At 60.9% G+C, this 27,525-nt stretch overlaps 1 protein-coding gene across 4 annotated transcripts; it reads right to left on the bottom strand.

The window, feature by feature from the left end:
• Positions 1-509: 509 nt before the first annotated feature.
• Positions 510-27,520, bottom strand: IGHMBP2 (immunoglobulin mu DNA binding protein 2). 4 transcript variants are annotated; one of them, XM_043581924.1, is made up of 15 exons: positions 27,363-27,520; positions 24,904-25,073; positions 21,170-21,353; positions 20,841-20,938; positions 19,371-19,534; positions 16,266-16,466; positions 14,532-14,679; positions 12,961-13,135; positions 10,186-10,368; positions 9,753-9,871; positions 9,239-9,333; positions 8,175-8,298; positions 6,496-7,341; positions 4,130-4,302; positions 510-1,514 (listed from the first exon to the last, which is right to left on the bottom strand). In XM_043581924.1, the coding sequence occupies exons 1-15, from the start codon at positions 27,446-27,448 to the stop codon at positions 1,317-1,319; spliced, it is 2,964 nt and encodes a 987-aa protein (XP_043437859.1). In that variant the 5' UTR covers positions 27,449-27,520; the 3' UTR covers positions 510-1,316. The 4 variants fall into 4 exon arrangements, with proteins under 4 accessions (XP_043437859.1, XP_043437860.1, XP_043437861.1 ...); XM_043581925.1 differs by lacking the exon at positions 16,266-16,466 and having other exon boundaries at positions 27,363-27,517; XM_043581926.1 differs by lacking the exon at positions 24,904-25,073 and having other exon boundaries at positions 27,363-27,475.
• Between the last annotated feature and the right edge of the window lie 5 nt (positions 27,521-27,525).

Below are 27,525 nucleotides of genomic sequence, written 5' to 3'. Positions count from 1 at the left end.
GCGAGGTCTGCGCGAGGGGGGCCGGGGGGCCGGTGGAAGGCAGGCAGAGGACATCGCGAGTCGGGCGAGCAGGTGGGTGGACGTGACGGGGAGGCAGCTCTGAGCCCACAGGGCAGACCCCCGGGCCCCCAGGGAGGCAGCATCTCTGGCACCTCCCTCTTTCTTCCCTCGGGGGGCAGCCGCTCTGCCACGGTATGGCCACGGAGCCCGGCCTGGTTCCCCGACCTTCCCGATTTCAAACGTTCGTCCCAACCGGTAGAAAGGCAAGTAGAAAGGGGATTTTTTTCCTCCCCTTGTCATCTGTTAACGGGACAAGCTCCCCCCACCCCCCACCCCTGCAGTGGCCCTGCGCGTCCCCCTCCTCGCTCAGAGTGCAGTTCATGCCTTCTGGAGGCCAAGAGCTGAGAGCAAACGTCAGCTCACCCTGAGCTCTGGGCCCCTCGCTCCACGAAAGAGACGCTGAGCAAACGGGACAGCACGTTCCCCGTGAACACGTAACAGACACCGGGTGATGTGTGTATGTCTTTATTGTTTTCTCAAATAATTTCTATCCCGTTTACACAAATAACACCCTGGGACTAAAACAGGACGCGCCTCTGAGGCTCTTTTCAATAAGGCAGCCGGCAGAGACCTCCACCCACACAGGGCCCGCACAGGCCACACGCGAGGGGCCCTCCAGACCTCGCAGGTGCAGCCCGAGCTGTGTCTGCCGCCCGCGGGACAGGGTGGCTCACGGCAGCCACAGGGGACAGGAGACGGACGGACGGACGAGGGTGAGCCAGCTGCAGGGGGACGTGCGGGAGGAGCGCCCCAGAGAACATTCTCAGAGCCCATCTCAGGCGCGCTGAGTTCTCGGGTGCTCTCCCTCACTCTGATGGGCCGAAAGCCGGCCGGGCCCTGACGGGATTTACTTTTACAAAGCCTGAGGGGGCATCGGACCCGGGCAGGGGACACAGAGGCACGTCTCCAACGGAACTTACTGACCCTCACAGCAACACCCCAAGATTCAGATGGGGGGGGGGGGGGGTTGGTTCTGACCGGGAAGGAGAGAATGCACCGGGCGATGGTCCTGGCAGTGACGGGGAGGACGTAGGGTGTGGGCATGTCCGGGGAGAGGGCTACCTGGCCTTGACCACACGCCCAGGCACCCTCCCGTCAGGTTAGAAGAGCCCACCCTTTCTCCCCCAGATCCCGAGCCCCACATGGCCGTGGCACAGGCAGGTGGGTCGGGTTGCACGCTGTCACGGGGAGCAGCCACAAGGAAGCAGAAGGCAGCCATGCTCGCCCTCACCCGTTCTTTCAAAGACACAAGTCCGTCACTTCTCCTTTTCCTTCCGTTTACTCTTCCTCTGGCTGGTCAGCTCATCCAGCTTCTTATCCAGCCTCCTCTGGAGCTGGGCCCTCTTGGCTGGGTCCAGGGACCTGTCCTTGGTCCCACTGCCGGCGTAGAGGACTCCTTCCCGGCTGATCCTCTGCCGGGCGTGGGCGCGAGCTCTCTCCCCACAGCCGTGGATCTGGGGGGCACACAGCAGTCGGTGCTGAGCCAAGTGGGGACAAAGGCCCCGCGATTCTGCCTGCTGCCCCCGGACCAGGTCCTGGAGGGCTCCTCACCCTTCCTGCACCCGGATCCTGTACGTTCAGGGCTGGGGGGGCCGGAGGGAGCACCCGCACCCAGCCTCCAGCCCCGCCCTCGGCTTAGCCACGCCGTCCTCTGACAGGGGGACATCACACCTGTGTGTGCCACCAGCAGTGGCATTTGAAAGCAGAGCGCGAGCCCCCGCGAGCCACACCGCCTTTCCACGAGCACGCAGCCAAAGCACGAGCAGGCTGCTCCGGGCGACAGGCCGTTTTCTCTAACCGGACCCCAATGCTAGGCCCATCCCAGGAGCTCCGAAACGTGCATCAGCTAATGACGTGCCCCGGCGGTTCGAGGACGCTCTGACATGACCCCTTCTGTTCTTGAAAGGAGAAGGAAGACAGAAGGAGCCCCCTGAGCATTTCCCCAGCGCCGGGCACTGAGGCCATGGTGCCACGTGTGCGAGTCACGGCTTCTTCTGGAAAGCCTGAGCTTCCCCATTGCACAAATGAAGGCTGCCTCCTTGGGAACTGCGGGGTGGGACCCAGTTTGGACTCAGCAAGGCCCCAGAACGGACAGCTCAGCGGCTCGCCCAGCCCACTGTGCACAGCCCACCACACCCCTGTGCCGCGCCCGTCCCCTCCCCACTCGGTGGGCGTCCCCTTCTCCTGCCCCTTCCGGGTGGCCCTCGGGTGGCCCTCGGGCCCGGCCCTCCTCCTCCACACCCAGCACCGGCCTGCTGCTCCTCCCGGCACCTCGGTGAGGGCTGGGGAAAGTGAATTTGCCCACGTCACAAAGGGAGCAGGTGACAGAGCGGGTTCTGAGGCCAGGTCCCTGCCACCCAGCCCTGGGCCTCATCCCGCAGAGCAGCTCAGAGCAGACAGACTCGCGGCCCGGCCCGCAGCGGCATCCGTGCTCAGACGGGCTATTCCACGGACGGCACGGGGACCGCACGGTCCACTCGTCCCTGCGGGCTCCCACCGCCCGGCACCAGGGACCAGCACAGGCCGTGCCAGTAACGCACGCTGGCCTCCCAAACCTGGCATCTGGCCATTTCTAAACATTCTGGAAGAAAATCTTTCTAAAACACCATACACTTTGTCAACAGGCATCGACAGACTGCACACGTGCGTGTGGAGAAAGTGTGCATGTGCGGGGGGGGGGGGGGGGGGGGGGGGGGAGGGGCGGGGAGGCAAAGGGGAGGAAGGGTGTGAGGGAGAGGAAAAGAATGAGGGAGGAGGTGAGGGGAAGAGAAGAAGGAGAGGGGAGGGGGGAGGGGAGAGAGAGGGGGAGGGGGAGGGGGGAGGGGAAGGGGGAGGAAAAGAAAAGGGGGGGAGGGGAAGAGAAGGGGAGGGGGGAAGAGAGGAAGGGAGGGGAGGAAGAGTGAGAAGGAGAGGAAGTAGGGGAGAAGGAGAAGGGGAGGGGGAGGGGGGAGAAGAGGGGGAGGGGGGAGAAGGAGAGGGAAAGATGGGGAAGTTAAGAGAGAGAGGTGTGGAGGGAGTAGAAAGGGAGAGAAGATGAAGGAGAAGAGGTGAGGAGGTGGGAGAGAGCAGGGGAGGGGGGAGAAGGGGGGAGAGAGGGGAAAAGAGGGAGGGAGAGGGGAGGGAGGAGGCCCTTTCCAGGGTCGGAGGCAGCAGAGCTCCCTGCGGGCAAGCACTACAAGCCCTGACCCAGAGCGCAGGGACACCGTGAGGACCCCCACGTAGGTGGCCCAGGACAGTGACGCCCCAGGTGCCACGATCCCTCCCCTGTGCCTGCCCCTCCCTCTCCCTCCAAGAGCCCCACTGCCTTCCTCCCACGGCCCAAACCAGAAACCCCAGGGCCACCGTGCGCCCTCCTTCCCCCTCTCATCGTCACCTACAACCACTTCAGGGGCCCAGGGGCCCCCTGCACGCCCTCCACTGCCCGCCCCAGGGGAGGCCCCAGGACCTCCCAGCCTTGCCGGAGACCTCCTCCGCATCCCGGCCAGGTCCCCAACGCTCCCCGCAGCTTCCAGAGCCAGGCCCTCTCAGCCTCCACCCCTGACCCCCTGCCCCCTGCTCTGCTCCCAGCTGCATGCACGCGCCCCCTCCCCGGGGGCCTGCCCGCATGCCCTCCCCGGCCCGGCTCCCCACCCCTGCTGCCAGAGGCCCTCCCTCCACACATTCGGCACCCGACACCATCCACTGCTCTCACACCCAGGTCCCCACGGCCCATGCCCCCCGGGGTGGAGATCCCCAGCCACTCCTGCTCAAGGAACAAATGAAGCAGCAGCCAGGCAGCCAGCCCATTTCAGACCGTGGGCCGGAGGCCCCAGCTCCCCTCTACTATGCCACCGAAAGACCCCAAACGCGCTTAAACAAGATCCTCTCTGCCCGGAACTCCCACCGGCTGGGTTGTAATGCGACGCGTCAGAAACCAAGCCCAGGTCTGTGTCCGCTTTAAAAGACTCCGTGCCCGTGACCCGCTACCCTTTCTGTCGGGAGCGCATCTGGCCGGGACCGAGCCCCAGAGACACAGCCCCACCGTCCCCCCACCCACCCACCGCCCCGAGCCCCAGGAGGGCCAGCGCACCTCCGGCAGGTGGTGGCTGAGGCAGAAGCGGCGGCCGCAGTGCAGGCAGAGCTGACCCAGGGTCGCGACGCTGGCTGTGCACTTAGCAAGGCCGCAGGTGTTATCGGCCTTCACGGCGGCCGAGACCAGGGCGTCGAAGTCCTCCTCACCGGGCAAGTCTATGGCCACGTGTCCTAGGGGAAGAAAAGTGTCACTCACGCGGGGGAAGGACACAGAAGCAGGACGAGAACTCCCCCACTGGACCCACCTTCACCCCCACGGAGCCGCTCTGCCCAGCTTCCTGCCTTCGGGCTCAGTGAACAGGCAATGACCCTCCGTCCAGCCCGGGGTGGCCTTTCCTTAGTGAGCTAGTAACTGTCACTGCCAGGAGGTGCGAGCACCGTGCGGACTCCCCGGGAGGGGTGGCAGCCCACGGAGAGCGCCTCTGAAAAGCACATCCTCTTTCGCTGAGCACACATTTAAAGACAAGAACGCGCCTCATGCCATCGACTGTACAAACGAAGCCCAACGGACGCTGCCGTACCCGGGACGGCCAGGTGAACCACGGCGTAGTCACAGGCCCCAGCGCCAGGGGGCCGTAAGCTTCCTGACCAGGTGCACACAAGTCCTGGAAAGTTCCTGCGGAACGCTCACGAGTGGAAAAGAACACGAGGTCACACGCACCCGTAACTCTGTGGGACACACGCCCCCACCACAAACGCACGCGCAGACACAGACAGGCAGGGAACACGGGGGGGGGGCACCAGCCGGGTGGCTCTCGTCAGTTATGTGGCTGACGGGCACAGACAAGGCGAGGCAGCGTGCCGTTTCCTCGAGCAGATTCTCTACAAGAGGCGCACCGTGGGGCCAGGTACACGGGCCAGGTCAGCCTCGGAGGGGACGGGGGGGGGGGGGGGGGCAGCCGGTACACCACAGGGCCTCCCAGTGCCCCCGCTGCAGCCACTGCCACCCTTCCGGGCAGGGTCACCTTCGAAGGGGGTCGTGCCCCTCCCGTCCCCCCGGACGGGCCGTGGTAGAAGGCGAGCTCTACGGAGGGCAAGGCGGGCCAGATGTGCTGATGCCCCAGGAGCAGCACCAGGGGAGCTCGGAGAAGGCCCGAGAAGGTGCTGGCTGCTCACTGGCAACCTCGGGAAAGGGACACGCCGTAGGGACCAGGCAGACGGTGTTCGGGCCCCAACCGGAAAATGAGTTCTCATCAACAGAGCACTGACCGCTTCTCCCGCGGGCCTGAGCACCTGTCATTCCCCCAGCCCTCCGGAGGGACAGGCAGCCCTTGATCACTCAGTGGCACCCTTCCCCGTGGGGGCCCCCAGCCATGGCCCGAGGGGCCTGCTCAGACTGGCCTCAGCTTCTCAGCTGCTGGGACCTCGGCACAGCCTCTGGGGACCTGTCCTGCTGGGTCACGCTCTGACCTGAGCGGCAAGGCGAAATCGGGAAGCGGCTTGAAGAAACGCTTCAAAACTAAGCGGTGCTACTGTCCCCTACGTGGGGAAAAGTCTCCCCGGGATGCTCTGTCCTCAACTGACCACACCACACACCTTCTCCCAGGTCCTCCTGTCATCTCGTCCCAGCATCTGCCCCGCACGGCACTCAGCACCTTCTTGGTGTGGTTTAAAGAGGCACCTGACATTTCCATCCTCTGCCAGAACACCCATTCCCGGGCAGCAGGGCTGACCTCGCTCCCCAGCACACGGCCGGGCGCCTAGAGGCCACTAAGTCCCCCAGAACGACATCGGCTGCACCCTCGCTCTGCGGTGCTTTCACAGACCAGGAATCACGCTCGTCATTCCTACGCGGCTTTGCTCCCAGGAATTCAGTGAAAGAAGCAAACGCTCCGTGGCCCTGCTCAGAGGACAACAGCAGGAGTACGACTTTACCCAGAGTCTGCAGGAAATCCGCATCATGCCCGTGGATGCCCCACCACTGCGCGGGACGGGGGCAGAGCAAACAGCCCCACGGGGCAGCGCAGGACGCAGGCGGCCCCTTTCCTGGGACGGGGACCCGGGACGGCAGACGTGCGAGCTGGGCTGTGAGTGAACAAGACTGCCGCCCGCACGGGGGTCCGTAACTGCCCGAGGGCTCCTGCTCGCCGTCCTCGTCCCCTCCTCCTGGCTCTTGCACCCCGACGGCTGCCTACCTGCCGGGCCCCACCTGAGGAGCCGGGGGGCAGAGGTCACTGTGGCCAATCGCCGCCCTCGGGGAGCTCACACCTAACTGATTGAAAACAAGGCGCGGGACGCGGAATCAGGGCCGTGGCACCAAGAGGAAGTCCCAAGTCTGGGGGAGGGGGGGGGGATTTCAAACGGGGCAAACGCCCCCGTTAAGGGGACACCGAGCTTGTGTTCTCCTCAGGTAAACCCGCTTACCTTTTGCTTCTTTTTTCTTTTTCTTCTCCGGTAACTTGCGCGGCCCTGAGCGCGAGGCCCGCTGCCCCTGCTCGGCCTGCGGCTCCCGCCGGCTCTTCTCCCTCCGCAGCCTTTCCAGGTGCAGAGCCTTCAGATCCGGGGGGTCCCGGCCGCTCTGCTCCCCGGGAGGGGGCTCCGCCTCCGTGGGGCCGGGGGCCGTGGGGCCGCCCACTGGAGGCGGCGGGGCAGGCGGGGCCCTCTTGCTCACGGTTATGAACCTCTTCTTCCCTTCGCCGCTGCTGTCGTGCCTCAGCCCGTGCTCCTCCGCTATCTGGTGGATCCACATCCTGTCGTGTGAGTTCAGGGACGCGGGAAACTCCAGCCTCGTGTTCTCACTCGCCACAAACTCCGCTATCTCGGCCCTGAAGCGGTCCGCGCGGTCTCTGCCGTCCGCGGCCTCCGGGCAGAGGCCGCCTCCGTTGAGGCTGGGCTGAGAACCGACCTCGGGGCCCGAGGGCTTCCCGCCAGGCGTCTTCCGCTGCAGCCCGGCGGCCGCCCGGGCCTCCCGGACCCCTTCCCGCGGCCGGCTTCCAGGAGGCTTCCCGGCAGCCGCGGCAGGGCCCCGGGGCCTCGCGCCAGCTTGGCCGTGGCCCTGGGAACTCTCGTGGGAGTAGTTTTCAGGGACGATGTCATCGAGATACTCAAAGGCCGTGCGCACCTCGCCGTGCTCCGTGAAGTGATCCACCAGGGTCTTCAGAAAGGCGTGGTTGTTAACGGTGCGCGAGTCACACACGACCGCCACGTGGCGCCGAGCGCGGGTGACGGCCACGTTGATCCGCCGGTCCTCGGCGAGGAAACCCACTTCGCCTGCGAACGAGGAAGGAGTGAGTGGCCGAGCAGAACCGAGACTGAGGAACAGGAAATCAACGCTTCTGCCCACCGCGGGGATCAGCCGACACCCCCTCCGGCGACCGCCGGGACATCGTGCCTGCGCAGACTCCCCGCTGCCCGACCCCGGCTTCCCAAGTCTGGCTCCACGGCACCCGGTCCGGGTGTGGGACCCCCAAACCGTCGGTCACTTCCAAGTACGGGCTCCTCCCTCCGCCCAGCCCAGGGGGTGGCTGCAGCCGAGACCCGGGAAAGCGAGGGGGATGCTCCAGTAGCTTCTCCCCCGTCCCCGACCCCCGTCTACCCCACCTCTCTTGTCTGCCTTCAACCTTCCACTGAAAGCGCCTTACGAAGCCCACACAAGCCCTTTCAGGGTCCCACACGCCCTCCACATGGAGGACCCACAAGCCCCAGTGGCGGAAACACCAGGCCCTGAGGCCAACTGCACCTCGAGGCCAAAAGCCAGGCTCTGTGCCTCAGCCCCACCGCCCGCCCCCGGGGCAGGATGCCAGGTGGTCCAAGCACACCCGCACCTGCACGCTCGCTGCTCAGCCTCCAGCTCTGCCCCCCCCACACCCCCCACAACACCCAGCTCACAGGCAGCCCCTCGGGATCCTCCCGGCCCCGGCGGCTCCGGTCAGGGCCTCACTGCGCCCCACGCCTGCCCGCTCTCTCGCCCGCCTCTCGCCCGATGCTGAGCTCACGGAGGCCACACTCGCACCGCCCTGCACAGCCCGGAGCAGAAATCTGGTACGCACCCCCCGGATGACCCTCCTCTGTGCTCCCAGGGGAGTCTGCTGAGCCCCACGTACCTTTCCTATTGGATCTGACGAAGGACAGGACCACAGCCTCCTTCTCTCGGCCTTGGAAGCCATCGACCGACTTAATTTCAAGCTCGGGGTGCCTGTGAGCGAGGCTCTGCCTGAGCAGGTCCACCTGGAACACCAAGCAAGGCCGCGTCCCCATCGCAGCTCAGGCCAGGGCGGCCCCGACACTCCGCCCGCCCTTGGACTCCGCCGAGGGCCTCAGCCTGCAGAACCAAAACCACTGCACGGAAGCCCTGCAGAGCCCCGGAGCCGCTGTCCGACAGGTGTCCGTGAACGCACAAGGCAGCACGTGAACAGGTCGGACGTGACCCACGCCCCAGCGCTGACATCACACCAGCTCTTCTGGCTCACGACAGCCACCTGCCTCAGACGCCCCTTGGTGTGGTGTCCACACGCCGGGAAGGGGTGGCAGCCCGCCCACGGACCCCACGACACCCTGCCGTGGCCGCGTCTTTCCCACCAAAGAAGACGGGCTTTGCTGATAAGCCCACAGGCGCCGAGAGAGAAGACGTGAGCAGAAAAGAAAGGAGTGAGCACGGGTCATTCTGCCGGCCCACCCCCACCCCTCCTCCAGGCGGCACCCCGATCTTCCGTCCGCCCACGCTCGTCCCAGGAAGCACAGCCAGCGCCCCCGCCCAGAGGTGGGCAAGGACCCCGCACCAGCCACGGCAACCAGCTCAGGGATGGGGACCCGAGCCCGACGCGGAAGGTCCAAAGCTGAGACCCTGTGGGAGATGCCGCGGAGGGTCAGGCGGTCCCCGGGGCCGCCCCGTAAGGACAGCGCCCCCGGACAGGGCTACCGGGAAGCTGGCCAGAAAACAAAGCCAACCAGGGAAGCAGGTGGACATCGGGACGGGGCAGACACGTTAGAGCAAGTAAAACGGACAGACGGACGGACGGACGGAGGCTCTTGCTGAGGTCACGTGAGCCCCGGATCCGGTGGTGAGGTGGTCGATTCCACCTGCAGTTTGCAGTCAGAAGAGACCGTGAATCACCCCTTTCCCGTCAGCCGCAGCCCGCGGACACCGGCAGAGGGGGCCCTCTCGCACCTGGAGGTTGTACGGGGTGATGACGGCAATGTCGCTCGCTCGGACGCCAGCCTCCACCAAGGCCTGGACGTGCAGGCTGACGAGACGCACCTCGCCTGGGGAGCAAGCAGGCCGCGGGGCCAGGTCACGCCCTCGTTGCTGCCGGTTTCTTCAGGACCCCGCCCGCCCCGGCCAGCGGACCCAGCGTCGGCCTGGGGCACTGCCGGGTCACAGGCGGGCCGGCTGGAGCCAGCAAGGACGCGGGCCCCGCGGCGTTGGGTGCAAGCCGGCGGGCTGGGACCTCGGGGGAGCAGGGACCACCCCGTTCACCCTCCCGGGCGGCTCCTTCGCCGAAGCAGCGCCACCCGCTGAGAAGGGCACCGCGCGCTCCCGTCCGGCTGGAACCCCGCAGCTCACCGGGGGACCCCCCCCCACCCGCCCCCTAAGGTCCACAATCACAGGCCCTCTGCTGTCCACACAGAGGAGCTCAGGGTCTGTCCAAACCCAAAGGCTGGCCCTGCCCAAGCAGGCTCACCAGGGTTCCCCTTAGACTGGTCGTCCTCCTCTTCGAGTTCAAAGAGCCCGCAGCCGGCCGTGTCCACGAGCAGCAGGGGGATGCCCGTCTCCTCCGTGGCGGCCACCCCGGGGAGGTCCCTGCACCGCGGGCGGACACTGAACACGTGAGGCCAGGGCAACGAAGCAGAGCCGGGGCCCTCCCGACAGGACTGATGCTTCCCTTCGCCCCGTCTGGTGCGGGCCCTTCCCTCTGGAGGACGAGGAGCCCCGGGAGCACCGGAGACCGAGCGCGCCGATGGAGCTCCCCAGGGCCAGGCCCCTCCCCACTCCCGGAAAGCGGCCTCGGGGGGTGACTCTGAAGTCTTTACAGCGCGTGGTTCGGGGGACACGGGGGACTCCGGGGCACGAGGACCCAGCAGGACGGGCCGGGGAGGGCACGACGGGTCACTCACCGCAGGAGGTGGCCCGCCACGGAAGGGTGGGCCGTGAGCCGCCCGTGGTACAGGGCCTCGGAGGCCCACTGCATGATGGCCCGGTGCATGCGGTACTGCACCGTCAGCGTCCGCACCACGCTCGCGCCCTGCTCCTCCGCCAGGCGCTCCATCAGGCTGCGCGCCAGGCCCGCCGCCGCAGCCCTGCCCCAAGAGAGGAACCGGGAAGGGGCGCCTGGGTTCCCCCCGTCCCGCCTGACACCGGCCCTCAAACCTCGGGACCCGGCTCCGCCCAAGTTCCCGCCTAAAATTAAGGGTGTGCTCGGCTGAACACCGGCCCCCAGAGAAGCCCGGGTCCCGAGCCTGGGACCTGAGAATGTGTGACCCTCCGAGCGCGAAGCTAAGGTGGGCCCGAGGCCGCCACGGGCTCCTCCTCAGAGGGTCAGGGCAGAGAAGACGGGACCGGAGGGCGGGAGTCGCTGCCGGAGGCTCCGCAGGGGCCCCGAGGGAAGGGGGCGGCCCCTCTGCCGGCTGGAAGAGGCCGACAAGTGAATCCTCCCCCGCAGCTTCCAGAAGGAACCCGTCCCTGCCAACGCTTGGATGTGAACCACCGAGGAAGCCTTCGGACTTTTGATTTCCAGAACCGCGGAACGACGAACCCACGCAAACCTACCTCGTCCGCGTCTGTGAAAATCTAGCGCAGCGGCAACAGCGAGCTGTTACGGGTAAACTTTTCAACAGCCGATACCCTCGGCCGCAAGTAATCCGTTGCTAAGCACAGCCACGGCTGACGTGCGCTGGGCGCTTCCTGGGTCCCGGGTGCCGCTCTGCACCCCTGATACTTGTCAACCTAACGCCCACAAAACCTGAGGCGGGGGTCACCGCTGCGCTTGCCCCTTCCCTAGGAGGAGGGTGCGACCCAGAGAGGTTAAGGGAGCAGCTCAAGGCCGCCCAGCCAGCGATCTCCGGAGCCGCCGTCTTAACCACAGCTCTCGCCATGTGGGTGACACTAAAACCGGGGGACGCTCACTCATTCTAGCTCGGGGGCCCTTCCCCGGAAGTTCGTAAGATCTGGCGCTTAACCTTTGGTAATAAAGGCGTCCACCAAAAACAACGCCAGAGAAACAAGTGAAGTGGTTACCGGTCCCAACGGCAAACACGGAAGCACCCAGCACGTGTCCCCTTGACACTTTGCCCCCTAGACACAAGAGGGTCCCTGCTCCCAAGGGCACAGCTCCAGACGTTCTCCACACAAAGGTCTGTGGAGGACAGCGCTGTCTCTCAAGGACCCCCAGGGACCCCGGAACAGACCGCTCCTGTCCTGCAGTCTGCACGCTGACTCCCACCGCGGGGGCCGTTCCCCGGCCACGACCAACTTCCCAAACGCAGTCCCCGGTTGCCAGCCACACCGCGTGGATGGAACGCCCTCTCTCTCTGAGGGATCCTGACCTGACGCCCCCCCCGCCCCCGCTCTGGGGGCCGCGCCCCCCTCCAGCAAGGCTCCACCCGACAGATGTGCGGGCACACCCCCCACATCTCCGAGGGCTGCTGGACCTCAGAACGAGTAGGGAGCGTCCCGCGGTCAAGCGCGGCCCATCCACACTCACCCCGAAGGAGAGGCCGGGCTCAGGCAGCAGGGGGACAAGAAGAAAGCCCCCTGCGTGAAGGGAGAGCCCTGGCACCGGGCTCTGGGAGTCTGCTGTCCCCCGCCTCGGGGGTGGCTGGAGCGGCCACGGTCCCGGGCGCACTTAGAGATGCACTTGAGTCAGAGACACCCATGTGCTGGCTGTGGTCCTGGCTGCACACGACTTCCATTCTAGGTGGACCAGCCAGGGAACGGACAGAGAGACACGCACCACCGCCAGAGAGCAGTGAGCGCTCAGGAACGCGCAGCTGTAACAAGGGACCCACAGGGGGTGGGGACCCGCTGAGGCAGGGTGGTCACGAGAGCCCACGAAGTGGGCTCATCTGAGAAAGTACTGAGTGGAGGGAGGGCATGGCCACCCAGGGTCCGGGAAGGAGCCGTCCAGACGGGGACAGCAAGGACAGAGGCCGGTGTGGCCGAAGCGGTGCGGGAGGGGTGGCAAGACCAGTGCAGCTCGGCAACGGCAGGGACCGCTGTGTCTCTACAGAGTCCCCCCTGTGGCCCAGGTCAAAGGACGCGCCTACAGGTCAGGACTGGAAGAACCCGTGCCAGGCCGTGCGCCAACGAACCCAGAGGCCAGCCGGCCTGCCCACAGGGGCGCCTCCCTCGGCTCAGGAAGGCTCGCCTGGCGGGAACGGGCACATCAGCCTGCCGGCCTCGCCAGAGAAGCTCCGTGCCACCAGCATGACCGGCCACGGCGCCGGGTGCTGACGCTACAGACGGGCGTGTGGTGGCCACGACCCCGGCCTCAGGAGCACACGGTGGGATCGCCTGACCTCTAAACAAGTACACGCAATAAAACGGGTGCTAGGGCTTGGGGCGCCTGGGTGGCTCAGTGGGTTAAGCGTCCGACTTCGGCTCAGGTCATCATCTCCCAGCTCATGAGTTCGAGCCCCACGTCAGCCTCTGCGCTGACGGCTCAGAGCCTGGAGCCGGCTTCGGATTCTATGTCTCCCTCTCTCTCTGCCCCTCCCCTGCTCACTCACGCGCACATTCCCTTTCTCAAAAATAAACACTAAAGAAAAAAGGAAACGGGCGCGAGGGGCCGTCATCAGGAACGTGCAGGAGGGCACGTCAGGGCCGCTGCGCCCAAGGAGAGACGGAAGGGGTGGCGGGTGAGGGCCGAGGAGCGCCGCGGGCAGCGGTCTTACTTGGGGGACACGATGGTGGGCGGCAGCTGTTTGTGATCTCCGGCCAGGATGCACTTCCCGGCCTTCAGCAGGGGGATCCAGCAGCTGGCTTCGAGGGCCTGGGCGCACTCGTCGATGACCACCACGTCGAAGTGGCCGTCGGGCAGCAGCTTCAGAGGGCCGTCGGGAGAAGCGCCTGGTGGAAATCGGAACCGTGAGCCTTCACAGAAGGTGCCAGAGGCCGCACCCACGCCGGACGAGGCCGCGACGGGCCGGGGGTTTCAGAACCCGGCCTGGCATGAAGACTGTGTAAGAAGGACTCTGGGCGTCTTAGAATAAAAACGGGGAGGTCACGAGAAACCTCCCGTTCCAGCCCAGCTGCGTCTAAGTGTGAGCAGCGGGCCCCTGGCCAAGGGCCACTCCCACAGTCCAATCACCAGAATCGATCTCCCCCTTGGGTCTGGGCCCAAGTCCCCTGAAGGGCGTCTCTTTTCTAAATATTATTCCTGTATCATTTTCTGAATTTCGAGCTTCATTAATTCCCCTCTCTGCTGCTCTCCCAGACGTACCGAACAACTAACTGAACGTCCATCCAGGGGGAAGCCTCCGTGTGTGTGACAGCACGAAAGCACAGCCCCGGCTCCTCCTCGGAAGGGCAGTGCCGTGGCAAGAGCTCACGTGTGAGGATGACCCGGGCCCCGCGCCAACCCCCACAGACAGCAGTGAGCCCGGGCAGGGCCCCCAACCCTGAACCTCTCTCATCTACAAACGTGGGCACCACCTGTATCGCACAGGATGGCTCCCGAGACCAGACGCTAAACCAACTAAACCCTGTGTTAGTTAGGGTTCTCCACAGAAACACAGAAGCAGAAGCAGGCTCCAGGCTCTGAGCTGTCAGCCCAGAGCCCGACATGGGGCTTGAACCCACGAACCGTAAGATCACGACCTGAGCTGAAGTCAGGCGCTCAACCCACCACGAAACACAACCTATAGGATGTTATACGTATACCTCAATATAACATAGCGATTTTTTGTAAGGAATTTGCTCCTGCAGTTATGGAGACCGACAAGTGCTTGGGGCTCGAATTCACCGACTGCGAGATCATGACCTGAGCCGAAGTCGGACGCTTAACCGACTGACTGAGCCACCCAGGCGCACCTGGAGGCACTTGACTCTACGGTACTTGCTGGAAGGCTGGTTCGGGCCTGCACAGCCCGGACGCCCCCGCTAATCACTGTCCTGACAAAGTGTCAAATTACCGACACCAGGAAGGAAACAAGTGAGGTCGCCCGAGATGCTACACTGTCAAAGAAGGGGAAAGAGTGAGCGCTAGACCTACAAATGCAATCACGTAGACTCAACGAACAGATTCCTTGGAAGACGCCAGCTGGCTCCGTGAGAGGGAACGTGAGCACCCCCATACCGATTCGAGAAACCTCCTTACGGGAAGACCGCAGGCCCGAAGGCTTCCCTGGGAACCCTACCCGACACCGACGGACGGTTCTATGCAAACCCGCCCCCCGCAGCCCGTGGGAGGGACCGCGCCTCCGTCGAGGGGGGCCCCCGCGAGCGGGGCGCACGGCCCCCTCACCTGTATTCGTTGCCAGCACCACGGCTGCCGACCTGAGGCTCTCCAGCATGGCGGCCTCCTCCCTCTCCTTCAGCTCTTTCCGTAACAGCTTGATTTCGTTCCAGAAACTACTCTTCTCTCTCTTGTCCTGGGTCTGCCTGTTCTTCAACTACAAAGGAAAGCCAAGAAAACGTAAGTATTTGGACGTGACTTTGCACCTGCTTAGCTCTTTCTCGCTCCCAAAGCGCTTCTGTTTACAACCAGCGGGTCCACCGCGTGAAGTTCCCTGAGGGGCACTGAGATGTCAAAAACCTTTCTCGACGGAGCAAACAGACACACGCAGGTGACCGAGCACCTGACGCCCTCTGTGGCCTTACAGCTGCTGTCACCTGCCCCGGCAGAGGCAGAGAGACAAAGGCCAGGCCCTCGAAGCAGACGGTGTCTTGAACTGGAAGCTCACCCAAAACCGGAAATTGGGCCCTGCCCGACCCTGCCCAGAATTGCCGCACACGCCCACGCAACAAAGAGAGTCTCCCAGCCCAGGATTTGGGTTTTCGCTGCTTACAGAGGAGAGGCTGCACGCCAGTTTCCACTCCACATCCGCCAAGGGAGTAACAGGTCTTCCCGGGCCCATAAAATGCTTAGCTAAGCCCCAACTTCCTGCAATACTAAAAAAGACATCCTTCCTTATCTGTGGTTTCTGCTTTGGAGCACAGGGTTTCCAGGGCTGGCGGAGGGGTTTTACTGCGCCTCCCTTACGGAGAAGAAGATCCCGAAAGCACCGATTAAGCAGGAACAAGAAGTGAAATCATCCGCATTTGCAACGGAGGAAATACCATCGCCGCACATTCCCACGCCACCTGTACCCTTGAATGACATATTTTCAACTCGTCCCCACCTCTGCTGGGCCCACGCTGGCATCCCGTGCGCCATCCCACTATCCCGCAGGCCCGCGGGAAGGCTGACTCACAGCCCTGTGGGGCGGGGACACGGAGGAGGCCACGCCAACGTGAGGCCGTGAGGCCAGCTGACAGTGAGCAAACCGAGCGGAACGTTAAGTCACAGGACCACAGAGTTCCAGAGCCCCAACTGCAAGAAGAAACACGTCTCCGCCTGACCCACTGCCTGCTGCCTCTCTTCCACAGGGAGGGTGTAAAATGGACCAGAGACCGGGAGGATGAATATTTTTGAACTTTTATTCTCAGGCCGCTGGGTATTTTCTTGCCGACGTGACCCAGCCAGCAAGATCAGATGCAGAGGCGCTTAGAGAGAGGTCCTCTTGAAGACGACCCCTCACCTACTCACGAAACTACCTTGACAAGTCGAGTCCCTACGAGATGCCGAGTACAAGTCTCTACCAAAAACAGGCAGCCCTTCCTTTCTTAGTAAAACTTGGGGGAAAAATTTTTAATGGGCCATCCTGATATCTGAAATTTTTTTAAATGTTCATTTTTGAAGGGGGGGGGGGAGTGCACGAGCTGGGGAAGGACAGAGAGAGAGGGAGACACAAAATTCGAGGCAAGTACCAGGCTCCGAGCCGTCAGCACAGAGCCCAATGCGGGGCTTGAACCCATGAAGCCATGAGATCATGACCTGAGCCGAAGTCGGATGCTTAACCGACTGAGCCACCCAGGCGCCCCCTAACGTTTGAAATTCTTAGAGGAGCTGACGGAGGCCAAAAAAAAGCGAGAGAAACACAGACAGAAATGTCTCCCGGGAGAGACCTCAGATGAGAAGCCACACAGAGGGACGTACGAAGGCCTGATCGATGTCCTTTCTGATGTCTGCGACGATCTGGGCGCTGTCGCTGCGTGCCAACACGGCGTCGAGGGAGTGCTGCTGAATGCACTCCAGCAGCCGGGCGGGGTGCCCGAGGCGCAGGACCTTCTGCTGACACCGCGCCAGCCGCTCTGCCAGGTTATCCACGGCGACGTTAGAGGGGGCACAGCACAGCACCTGGGGAAGCAAGGCTCGCGTTCAGTGACTTAACCACTCAAGTTCACGCTAAAACGGACCGGAAGGCTTGAAGGCCAAGAGAGGAGGATCGGAACGTGTACAAGAGGTCGTGTCAACGCATAAACACGCAGACGCAAGCATGAGTGGACACGCCCCACAGGACACGTGCTACAGGGGCATCTGGTGGTTCAGTCAGGGGAGCGTCTAACCCTCGATTTTTGGCCTAGGTAATGACCTCACAGTTCGGGAGTTTGAGCCCTCAGTCAGGCTCTGTGATGACAGCACAGGGCCTACTTGGGATTCTCTCCTTCCTCTCTGCCCCCCCCCTCCGCCCACACACGTGCGCACACTCTCGCACGCAAAATAAGTATTTAAAAATATATACATATATACATATTTTCAACGTTTATTTATTTATTTGGGACAGAGAGAGACAGAGCGTGAACGGGGGAGGGGCAGAGAGAGAGGGAGACACAGAATCGAAAACAGGCTCCAGGCTCTGAGCCATCAGCCCAGAGCCCGACGTGGGGCTCGAACCCACGGACCGCGAGATCGTGACCTGGCTGAAGTCGGACGCTTAACCGACTGCACCACCCAGGAGCCCCAATATATATATTTTTTCAACGTTTATTTATTTTTGGGACAGAGAGAGACAGAGCATGAACGGGGGAGGGGCAGAGAGAGAGGGAGACACAGAATCGGAAACAGGCTCCAGGCTCTGAGCCATCAGCCCAGAGCCTGACGCGGGGCTCGAACTCACGGACCGCGAGATCGTGACCTGGCTGAAGTCGGACGCTTAACCAACTGCACCACCCAGGTGCCCCATATATATATATGTATTTTTTTTTTTTTTTTTTTAAAAAAAAGAACACATTACCACAGACTGACACAGTATCTGGAACTTTGGTCTTAAGAACTATTGAGGGGCACCTGGGTGGCTCAGTCGGTTAAGCATTCGACTTCGGCTCAGGTCATGATCTCACGGTTCGTTGAGTTCAAACCACAGGATGGGCTGTGTGCTGACAGCTCAGAGCCTAGAGCCTACTTCGGATTCTGCCTCTTTCTCTCTCAAATATAAAATAAAATATAAAAAAAAAAAAGTTTTTTTAAATAATGACTACTGGTGACCAAAACACCAAAAATGTTAAATAATTGGCAACTGGGGGGAAAAAAAGGACTCAAAGATTAAAGTGTGCTCTGAAATAAATTATCAGGTTTGGAGCATCCAGCTTCTTACCAATGAAATCACTTTATCAACTCACAAAGTGGTATGAGGGAAAAATCTTTCTGATGAGCTCAATCTTGCTTCTAGAACTCTTCGGTAGTGCCTTCCATCAGCAAAGAAAAACCTCAAGTTCCACTATGAAACACAGGTGGAGGGGGTTCCTGGGGGGACTCAGGAGGTCGAGCGTCTGACCCTTAATTTCAGCTCAGGTCATGATCTTACAATTCGTGAGTTCCAGCCCCGCATCGGGCTCTGCACTGACAGTGAGAAGCCTTCCTGGGGTTCTCTCCCTCCGCCCCTCCCCTTCACGGGCACGCACGCACTCTCTCTCTCTCTCTCTCTCTCTCTCAAAATAAATAAACTTTAAAAACAAAAAGCAGCAGGTGGCAGCTGGCAGAGGAGGTGGAGAGGAGAGCCCCCCCGCACACACACAAGCCTCGGCGGCAGGCGCCCCCCCCCACCCCCACCCCATCGCCTTCACCCCCACCGAGGGCCCGAGCGTGAGCACGAGCGTGTCCTGTTTCACCGTTTATGGAAACGGAAGGCATCCGATCAAGCCACCAGACCTGCTTCCCACCAGCGAATGGTCATTCATCCAGTTCTCAAGTGTCATTCACCTGACCGAAGCCACCGGACAGCCCCGTGACCAAGTGACAGACCTCCCTACGCTCCCGACGGCAGCTCTGCCTTGCGGAGAAGCATGAGGTACGGAGCAAAGGCTCTGGGGAGCGTGTCTGCCGAGTTCCAATCCTGGCCCTGCCACGCACTGTGACCGGGGCACAGGACCTCAGTGCCTGGTTTCCTCTGGGACCTGGGGGTGCCAACGGTCCCCAGCACCCAGGGTTGCCCCGACCTGAGCGAACACGCGGAGAGCGCTCAGGAGAACTGCGTCGTAAAAAGTCAAACGTTGGGGCGCCTGGGTGGCACAGTCGGTTAAGCGTCTGACTTCAGCCAGGTCACGATCTCGCGGTCCGTGAGTTCGAGCCCCGCGTCAGGCTCTGGGCTGATGGCTCGGAGCCTGGAGCCTGTTTTCGATTCTGTGTCTCCCTCTCTCTCTCTGCTCCTCCCCCGTTCATGCTCTGTCTCTCTCTGTCCCAAATAAATAAATAAACGTTGAAAAAAAAAAAATTAAAAAAAAAAAAAGTCAAACGTTGACCATTATCACTCTAATTCTCATCACCATCTGACGTTTCTAAACGAGAAAGACTTTCTAAAGTCTTCCACGGGCTCAGAACCCACGAGGACTCACGTGGATGCACACGAGGACAAAAGAGCCCGTCGGGACCACTGAAAACGTGCGTGAATAACAGCATACAGTCACCCTGCTCCACATCTCGGGAAATCAGTCATTTGGGCACCACACACGGGCAGCGCGCCCATTAACGGCAACACGTCTGTCTCCCTCGACCAACCGCAGGGCACGGACAGGCCAGCGCACAGCGCGGGCACAGCAAGCGCGCCGAGCGGAACCCTGCGGACCGATGCTCCCAAGCGTGTGCCCTTCCCAGGCGCCCTGCAGCTGTCAGAGATCAGCCAGGGCCCAGCCCCACGCCCAATCAGTCCACGCTCGGGAACGTTCCTGACCAACCCCACAGCGCAGGCGAGGACACTGCTGAGCACCCGCGAGCCGGGCACGTGGAACCCCTTCGCCCTGTCGGGGCTCTGGCACCCACGCCCACCTTTAAGCCCCGTCTCACAGCCTGAAGGATGATCTCGACCACAGTGGTGGTCTTCCCAGTGCCAGGAGGCCCGTGGATGATGGCAAGTTCCTTCTGGGACAGCGCAAAGGAGACGGCTTCCTTCTGGGAGGCGTCCAGGGAGGTGTTACAGAACGGCGGCGGCTCTGCGGGAGGGGCAACACGGTCAGGCCGGGCCCCCGCACCCCCCCGGCGCTTCCTCCTTGCGGACGGCGCGGGTGGAAGGAAGCGCGCACCAGCCTCCTGGGTCTCCGCGGGCATCAGCCCGTCAACACAGAACCCACCTGCTTTGTCTCCAAAAGCTTCCTCCCAGAACAGGAAGCGGCAGGCTGTGGACCACGGGCCCCAAGCAGCCTGCTGCCCGCTTTCGGCCGTCCGGACTCACAGGAACCCAGCCACGCCCGTTCGCTTACACGCGGCCTCCGGCCACCGCCAAGCATTTCCGTGTGCCTTGTGCTCCGAGAGCGGGCCCTGGGCGTCCAGCTCTGCCCCCAGCACCCGCCGCAGGGCACCCGACCCCTGAGTGAGCACGCCTCCCGGGCACAGCGCCCTGGTCGAGGCAGGCCAGACTGAAACCAGCTTGGCAAGCAGCAGCGATCACCTGACCCGAAGTCCCAGCGCGCCCCACCTCTTGGAACCGCATCCCTTTTCCTCAGGGACACCTGCCATAACCACCACGTAGCGTGCTCCTTAAAACACGGCAAATAAACTTCTAATTCAGTTTCCCGTGCACAGCAGCCTCTCGATAAATAGGTGACAGAATAAAACGTTGAGACGTGAGTGCTTTCAGAATGTGGAGAAGTACCATATGGCAGCCACATCTTTAAAGGATCCTGGCACGGCATCACGAGGGTGTGAATGAGCCCCGCCACCCCAGGCAGCAGGGACAGGCCGAGCGCTGCCGAGTCAGGAGATGGACGAGTGTGACATCGCAGGCGGTGCTTGGGGAGGCAACAAGCCCCCTCAAAATGAGGCTCTTCAAGACCACTGAGGGGTATGAGAAAGTGCAGGCGAGGAAGGGGAGCACGTGCGTGTACGTGTGTCTGTATACGTAGAAAAGACCAGAACACGTGCGGCTTGAAAGACGCCGAAAAAGTAACAAAATGTACTTAGGATGGAGACTTTTCACACAAACAAACAAAAAATGCTACTGGGCGAACGCTATACCCAGCCATCACGTATTTTCACGGATCACTGAGCTAGAACATCCTCACATTTCAAAACGATGTATTTAGGAACACTCGAAAGAACGTTGGAAAGTCGGAATGAGCTGCGTCTTGGCACCGAGTACTGGAGAGTCCAGTCCATGTGAGTCACTCAAAGAAATTTAAAAAAAGACACAGACATCCCCTCCAACTGTACATCCTCAACCTCTTGCTGAAACACCCCAGCTCACTCTGCTCCCAGTATTTCTGGAGTGATCTCGTCGACCAGGGAAGAAAAGGCTCTTACGTGTTTCACCGGCAGGACTGGGGGGTGATCCACCGAAGACGACCTCTATGAGGGAGCTCGCGGGGCCAGAATGATACTTCTTTAGGGTAATGAGAGCTCTGCCCGGGGAGAAAAACGAGAATTAGGAGCTGGGTGAAAACCAGCCATTGATTCAGTGCCCGAGCCCCTGTCCCAACAGCCACCTGCAGCCACCACCCCCTGGGAGGGGCACCGAACGACTCCAGACTCAACTCGACTGCACTGCTTTCCACCACAGGACAGGTGGCCAGGGTGAGTGAGCCACGTTAAAGGAAAAAGAACATGTGACTCCCAGGCTCACTCGCCCTTACTTTTTCAGCCGCTTATAAGTGACGTCATTGGCGAGTTTTAACAGTCTGTAGGCACGCTCTCGGTCTAAGCTCAGCTGGAAATCATGGGACTCATCAAAGGCTACTGTGACCGATCTCTGCATGATCCGGGTCAGGATCCCCGTGGCCAGCTGACCGCCTTCGTCATACAGACCCACTATATCTCCTGCAGGAACAGAGACTCCGGTTATACAAACACTGAGCCAAGTTAAACTGTGGATTATTTTCTATGATAAATTCCAGCATTATTTCAAATACCCTGTTAACTTTCTTTAGAAATGAAATCAATAGCAATAAAAAAGTTTAACTGACATCTAAATTACGTACAAAAGTTGACTTGAGATCAATGAACTATTTAAAACAGACACACCACGGGGCGCCTGGGTGGCTCAGTCGGTTGGGCATCCAACTTCGGCTCAGGCCATGATCTCACAGTCTGTGAGTTCAAGCCCCACGTCGGGCTCTGTGCTGACAGCTCAGAGCCTGGAGCCTGTTTCAGATTCTGTGTCTCCCTCTGTCTCTGACCTTCCCCTGTTCATGCTCTGTCTCTCTCTGTCTCAAAAATGAATGTTAAAAAAAAAAGTTTTTTTTAAATAAATAAAACAGACACGCCAGGGACAACACCTGGGTGGCTCAGTGAGTTAAGTGTCCAACTTCAGCCCAGGTCGTGATCTCATAGTTCGTGAGTTCGAGCCCCGCATCAGGCTCTCTGCTATAAACACCAGGCTCACTTCGGATCCTATGTCCCCCTCTCTCTCAATCTCTCTCTCTCAAAAATGAATATTTAAAAAAAATTTTTAACAAAAAAATTAAGACAAACGTGCCAGTCAATAAAACCTTTTGAAGTGCCTACTCCGTGCTAGGCACTGGTCTAGGTGCTGGTCCAATTAGAAATAAGACACACGTGTCAGCACTGGAGGTTTCAAGGAATTATGCAGCCCAGGAGGGGATGGAGAGGGACGGGGGTGTCATTTTATTAATTTTTAATTTTTTTATTTTCAAAGAGAGAGGTGGCGTGCACAAGTGAGAGAGGGGCAGAGAGAGAATCTCAAGCAGGCTCCGCCACGTCAGCATGGAGCCCGACGCGGGGCTCAAACCCACGAACCGTGAGATCGTGACCTGAGCCGAAATCAAGAGTCGTATGCATAACCGGCTGAGCCACCCAGGCGCCCCAGCGTGTCATTTTAGAAACAGGGTATGGCAAGGGCCCCTGAGTGGCCACAGGTAAGCAGGATGGGCCCTGAACGAAGCGGGGGCCACGAGCACATCTAGAGGAGAACATTCCAGGCAGAACGGGAGCATCAACGGGGGGGACAGAGGTCATCTGCTGCCCACCCAAGTACGGATTTCCCCACTTCCCACAGTAACTGTCGGGTGACTCGCCCATCCGCCGGGTGACTCTGAGGGGCTTCCCTGATGCCAGGGACGGAGCACACAACCTACACCTCAGCCAATCGCTGTTGCCATGTCCCTGGCCACAGTGACTGCTCAGAGATGAGCACGGGACCAAATGTGAGCCCCTGAACACGGTGAGACTATTGCTTGGCACCTGGCAAAAGCGCCCTCCCTCCGTCCAGCTGGACCAGAAACCTGAGGGCACACGGGGGCTATAGCTGCTATCACGTGTCGCCTGAGAAGGAAGCCACCCCAGGACGGGGCAAAGCCAAGAAACGGGGAGAAGTGTGAGCGACCTCCCGTGGGCCCTGAAGCCAACCTTCTAGCATCCCAACCAACGCAATCTTTCTTGCCCAAGCCAGCGTGGCCTGGGTTTTCATCACCTGGAAGGGGAGACATTCCAACCAAAACAGACTCCACTCTGAGATAAAGCCAGAGCCACCCACACGCTTACATCCCATTCATTCCGTGTCTGAAAGTGCGTGCCCCAGGTCAACCAGGCCCCAGACGCACTGACCCTGCGCTGTTTTTCTTCAAGCAACGAGTCTCACCCGCACCTTAAACCTTTTCTCTGTGTTCTCCCCAACTTTATAAAGACAGACAGCAGGTGGCAACAATCCCCCAGGGGCAGAGTCCAGTTGTGTCTGTGCGCGCCACGGGGCTGAGCACAGAGGACCCCGTCCCTACTGTGACCTCCCCACTAGTGCCCTGAATAGGATCCGTCTCAGAATTTACATTTCTAGGGACGCCTGGGTGGCTCAGTCGGTTAAGCGTCTGACTTCGACTCAGGTCACGATCTCGTAGTTTACAAGTTCGAGCCCCGCGTCGGGCTCTGTGCTGACGGCTCGGAGCCTGGAGCTGCTTCGGATTCTGTGTCTCCTTCTCTCTCTGCCCTTCCCCTGCTCACACGCTGTCTCTCTCTCTCTCCCCCCCACCTCTCTCTCTCAAAAATAAATAAAAACATTAAAACAATTTTTTAATTAAAAAAAAAAAGGAATTTACATTTCTAAGCTGAGCCTTAAAACTGCTCTTCCGGAGACGAGAAACTAACAGCTCCACCTGGGTCTGGCCCACAGCCTCAGCTACGCGGCAGATTCTCAGCCGGATCCTTTCGCGCCCAACTGCCGCTCCCTGACTCCCATTTCCTAACCGTTCGCCAACCTCGTGGATCACACTCCGTGATGCCTGCTAACTGTATACGCCACTGGATGCGTTTTCACTTTTGATTTTCAAAGTTTACAACCCCCCGCATGGACATTCAACCCTGACGGCGAGGAGGAAATGTGCCAAGGCGCCCCCAGGCCCGTAGGCAGCGGGCAGGCAGTGGTGAGCTCTAGCTCGCTTAACAAGAACACGGAAGACCGGACTGCAGCCAGCAGCCCCCCCTGTCCCCCATCTCCAAATCCAGCCACCACTCCAACAACCGCGGGCAGCAGTATGGGAAACCCGAATACGAAATCAAAAGCCCATCACCACCAAAACAAGGCGGACTCTTCTAGAGCAAGTCCAGCTCCTCCCGGCCGCTGCTCCTCTCGGGCAGGGCCGGCACAAGGGTGCCCCGAATACGCTCGGCATGGAGAGGCTGTGGGAATACAGAAGGAGACGTGCTGTACCACAGCTGCCCAAGACACGCACGGCCACGGTCACGCGTAATTCTGCCCTTTCTAGTAGCCGTGAAAAAAATAATCTTCAGGAAACAAGTCAACTTATTTTAATGATGATATACTTCATCCGATATAGGACAAACACTGTTTCCACAAGTGGTCAGGTTTCCAAAAGATTACTCTTCCGGGGCGGCTGGGGGGCTCAGTCGGTTAAGCATCTGACTTGGGCTCAGGTCATGATCTCACGTTTCATGAGTTCGAGCCCCGCGTCGGGCTCTGGGCTGACAGCTCGGAGCCTGGAGCTGCTTCAGATTCTGGGTCTCCCTGTCTCTCTGCCGCTCCCCCGCTCACGCTCTGCCTCTCTCTCTCAAAAATAAATAATAGAATATTAAAAAAAAAAAAAAAAAGGTTACCCTTCAGATAGCCTAGACATCTGTGTACTCAATCTCCAAACCGGGTGTGCACGGTATGCCTGCGGCAATCGTGACCCACGTCTCAAGTGTTCGATGACCACGTGTGGCCAGTGGCTGCCGTCCGGACGGTGCTGACCTAGACTGCCAAAAAACCCACGTGACTGGCGAATATCTAACTAAGGGGTCTTCACTGCAATGCTTTATTCCCCGATCAGTCATGCGTAACCCAGCCTTTACAGAGCGAAAGTCGCAGTCGGGAAGGCGAGCAGTAAACAACATATGCCAACGTCACAGACGCACGGACCGGAAGTAAAGCTGTTGCTGGGAAGGGCCGTGGCAGACGCACATCTCCTGGGCTCGAAGGTGACCAGCAGCCGCCCGTACAGCCCGGTCCGCTGGCTGGACACCTGCAGCTTCAGCAAACAGACCCCTCGGCTCTGGAGTTCTTTCAGAGAGATGTTTTCCTGCCAGGACCTGGAAGATACCCAACACTGAGAGTTCAATACTTACACTCCACCAGCTTGTATTTCCACCCATACAGGAGGAAGGACAAAGGGAGAGAGACACAAACATCTGTGCACAGGCACCAAGTAAGACCCCAAGGGGGCTCCACGTCTGCCCCTCGGATCGGGCTCCCCCACATCCTCCTGCAGGTAGAGCTACGTGCTGGCCCTGCTCTGCTCTGACTGCACATCCTGGTTCCCACCTGTCACTAAGTCCGTCGTAGCCCCCCCCACCCCCCGCCATCTGCACCCTCGCGAATCCGCCTCTGCCTCCATCCTCCCCACCATAACCCTGGTTCAACCCACACCAACTACATCGTCTGGACTAGACAGAGCCTCCTAACTGCCTCACCTCTGGGGCTTGCCCTGTCCAGACCCAAGCAGCAGCACCCAAGCAATCCACCCAAAACACGAATCTATTCACCTGCCTCCCCTCCCCCCACCCGTGAAAACGAAGAGAAAAGACCTCACTGAAATGCAGCGGGGAGGCCAGAAGGGGGAGCTGCACCTACAGATGTCAGCGACCAGAACTGTCAGTGACAGACCCCCCACAGCAAAGAGGCCAGACCATCCCACAACAGGAATGATGCACCCTGCAACTCCTACAAGAAATCCACTACCCCTGGACGCAGCTAGCGAGAAGCGGCCGTCTTCCCGAACTCTTGCCCCTTCTGTAACAGACTTCAGTTCGAAACTACCCCTCCCAACTCCTTCCTCCACAAAATAAAGGTCCTCCCCTTCCCTGGTTGCACTAGCCTAGAGCTTAGGCCACAGATTCCATGTCCAGAACTGCAATCCTCTGCTGTTATGAATAAACCCATTTTGCTAGGAGAGGAACTTGCTGTTTTATTTCTAAGGTGAATACCCCACCCTCTTACCTGTGCGGAGAGCCGGCCTCTGCACACGGAATATAACACAAGCTCACCCGCAAGACCCTTCTCAACCTGACCGATGCCTACCCTTCTGTGGGTGCTCACTGCGCCCGGCACTGAGCTGGGCACCTGACAGCAGGCCATCTTGTGCTCACAGCAAACCCATGAGGTGGGAATAATCCCACTTTACAGGCGAGGTGGCTCTAAGGCTCAGAGACGTAACCTGCAAAGTCACACAGCCACACACAATGCAAAGCCCATCGATGTCTGCAGTGCGGACCCTGGAATCAGACTCCTAGCCTCCGATCCTGACTCCACCTGTGTTACCCTGAGCAAGTGACTGAACTGCTCTGTCACAGCCTCCTCGTGCACCAAATGAGAAGAACACTGAGGTTTGAAGGAACGAGGGTCTGGAAAGAGCATTTACAGTGAGCTCTCCATAAGCCCTGGCTGTTACTTCTTCAGCTAGATGAATATTCGCGTTGAGAAGCAAGCCGGGCTCTCTATGGCACGCACCCTCAGGTGCAAGGCTGCCCTCCCATCTCATCCAGGAAGGCTCCTCAAGGCTCCTCTCCTTCCTCTTCTATCCAGGAAACCTTCACTCCTGTTTTTCTGCTCAGGCACCACCTGTCCCCAAAGCCAGCCTTAGCCTCGCCCTCCCCAGGGGGAGCTGGTCGCCATCCGAGCTTGCACAGCCCTTTCCGCACACACAGCATGAGTGTGCCCAACTGGAAGTAACGGTCCAGGCAAGCCCACCTCCTGCCCAGGCCCAGGCCCAGGCCCACTCCCTGCCCAAGGCCAGGCCCACCTCCCCCACCCCTCCACCCCCCCCCACTCCCCACCCCTCCACCCCCCCCCACTCCCCACCCAGGCCCAGGCCCACCCCCTGCCCAAAGCCAGGCCTACAACACCCCACCCCCTCGCCCAGGCCCAGGCCCACCCCCTGCCCCCCCAACCCCTCTACTCCCCACTCCCCCCCTCCCCAGGCCCAGGTCCAGGCCCACTCCCTGCCCAAAGCCAGGCCCACCTCCCCCACCCCCCGCCCAAAGCCAGGCCGGTCCCCTACCCAGACCAGGGCCCAGGAGGCCGCATCGTCGCCCTTTCCCACCGGCCCGGCCCCAAAAGAGAGAAGGGCTGAGGACGCTCTGGGGGCAGGGGCAAGGCCTGGGACTGGAAGTTCGGGGGTGGGGGCTCCAGGCCAAGAAGAAAGGGCTTCCTGAAGGCCCCAAACCGGTACGGCCGCCCGGGAGGCGACAGGGTCCCATCTCCAGAGGCGGCCGAGCCCCCCCAAACACACACACACACACACACACACACGCACACACGCACAGCGCCGCGGGCGGGACTCAGGGGGCAGAAGGGCAAATCCCGGCCGGTCCACCCAGTACCTGCGCTCCTCGACCTCCGCGTCTCTCTCGAGCTCCAGCAGGTCCAACTGCTTGCTCACGAAGCTCTCCACAGCCGCCGAGGCCATGACCGCCGCCCGGCCCGGGCCCGCGGCGGCAGAGGTCCCGCTGCGGCGCGCGGCGGAGTTCCCGGCCGGGCCCGGTG

Source organism: Prionailurus bengalensis, chromosome D1 (genome assembly GCF_016509475.1).
Source record: "Prionailurus bengalensis isolate Pbe53 chromosome D1, Fcat_Pben_1.1_paternal_pri, whole genome shotgun sequence".
NCBI lineage: Eukaryota > Metazoa > Chordata > Mammalia > Carnivora > Felidae > Prionailurus > Prionailurus bengalensis.
The sequence above is the reverse complement of the archived record's forward strand: the minus strand, read 5'-3'. Positions and strand labels throughout refer to the sequence as shown.

What these genes read in the sequence shown, in the direction of transcription:
- IGHMBP2 (XM_043581924.1), bottom strand. Translation starts at nt 27,448, where the DNA reads ATGGCCTCGGCGGCTGTGGAGAGCTTCGTGAGCAAGCAGTTGGACCTG. An exon ending in CCAGTCTAAGGGGAACCCTG is followed by an intron (nt 9,334 to 9,752) that starts GTGAGCCTGCTT and finishes CTTGCTCCCCAG; the next exon opens with GCGAGGTGCGTCTCGTCAGC. An exon ending in TCACCCCGTACAACCTCCAG is followed by an intron (nt 8,299 to 9,238) that starts GTGCGAGAGGGC and finishes TTGGTGTTCCAG; the next exon opens with GTGGACCTGCTCAGGCAGAG.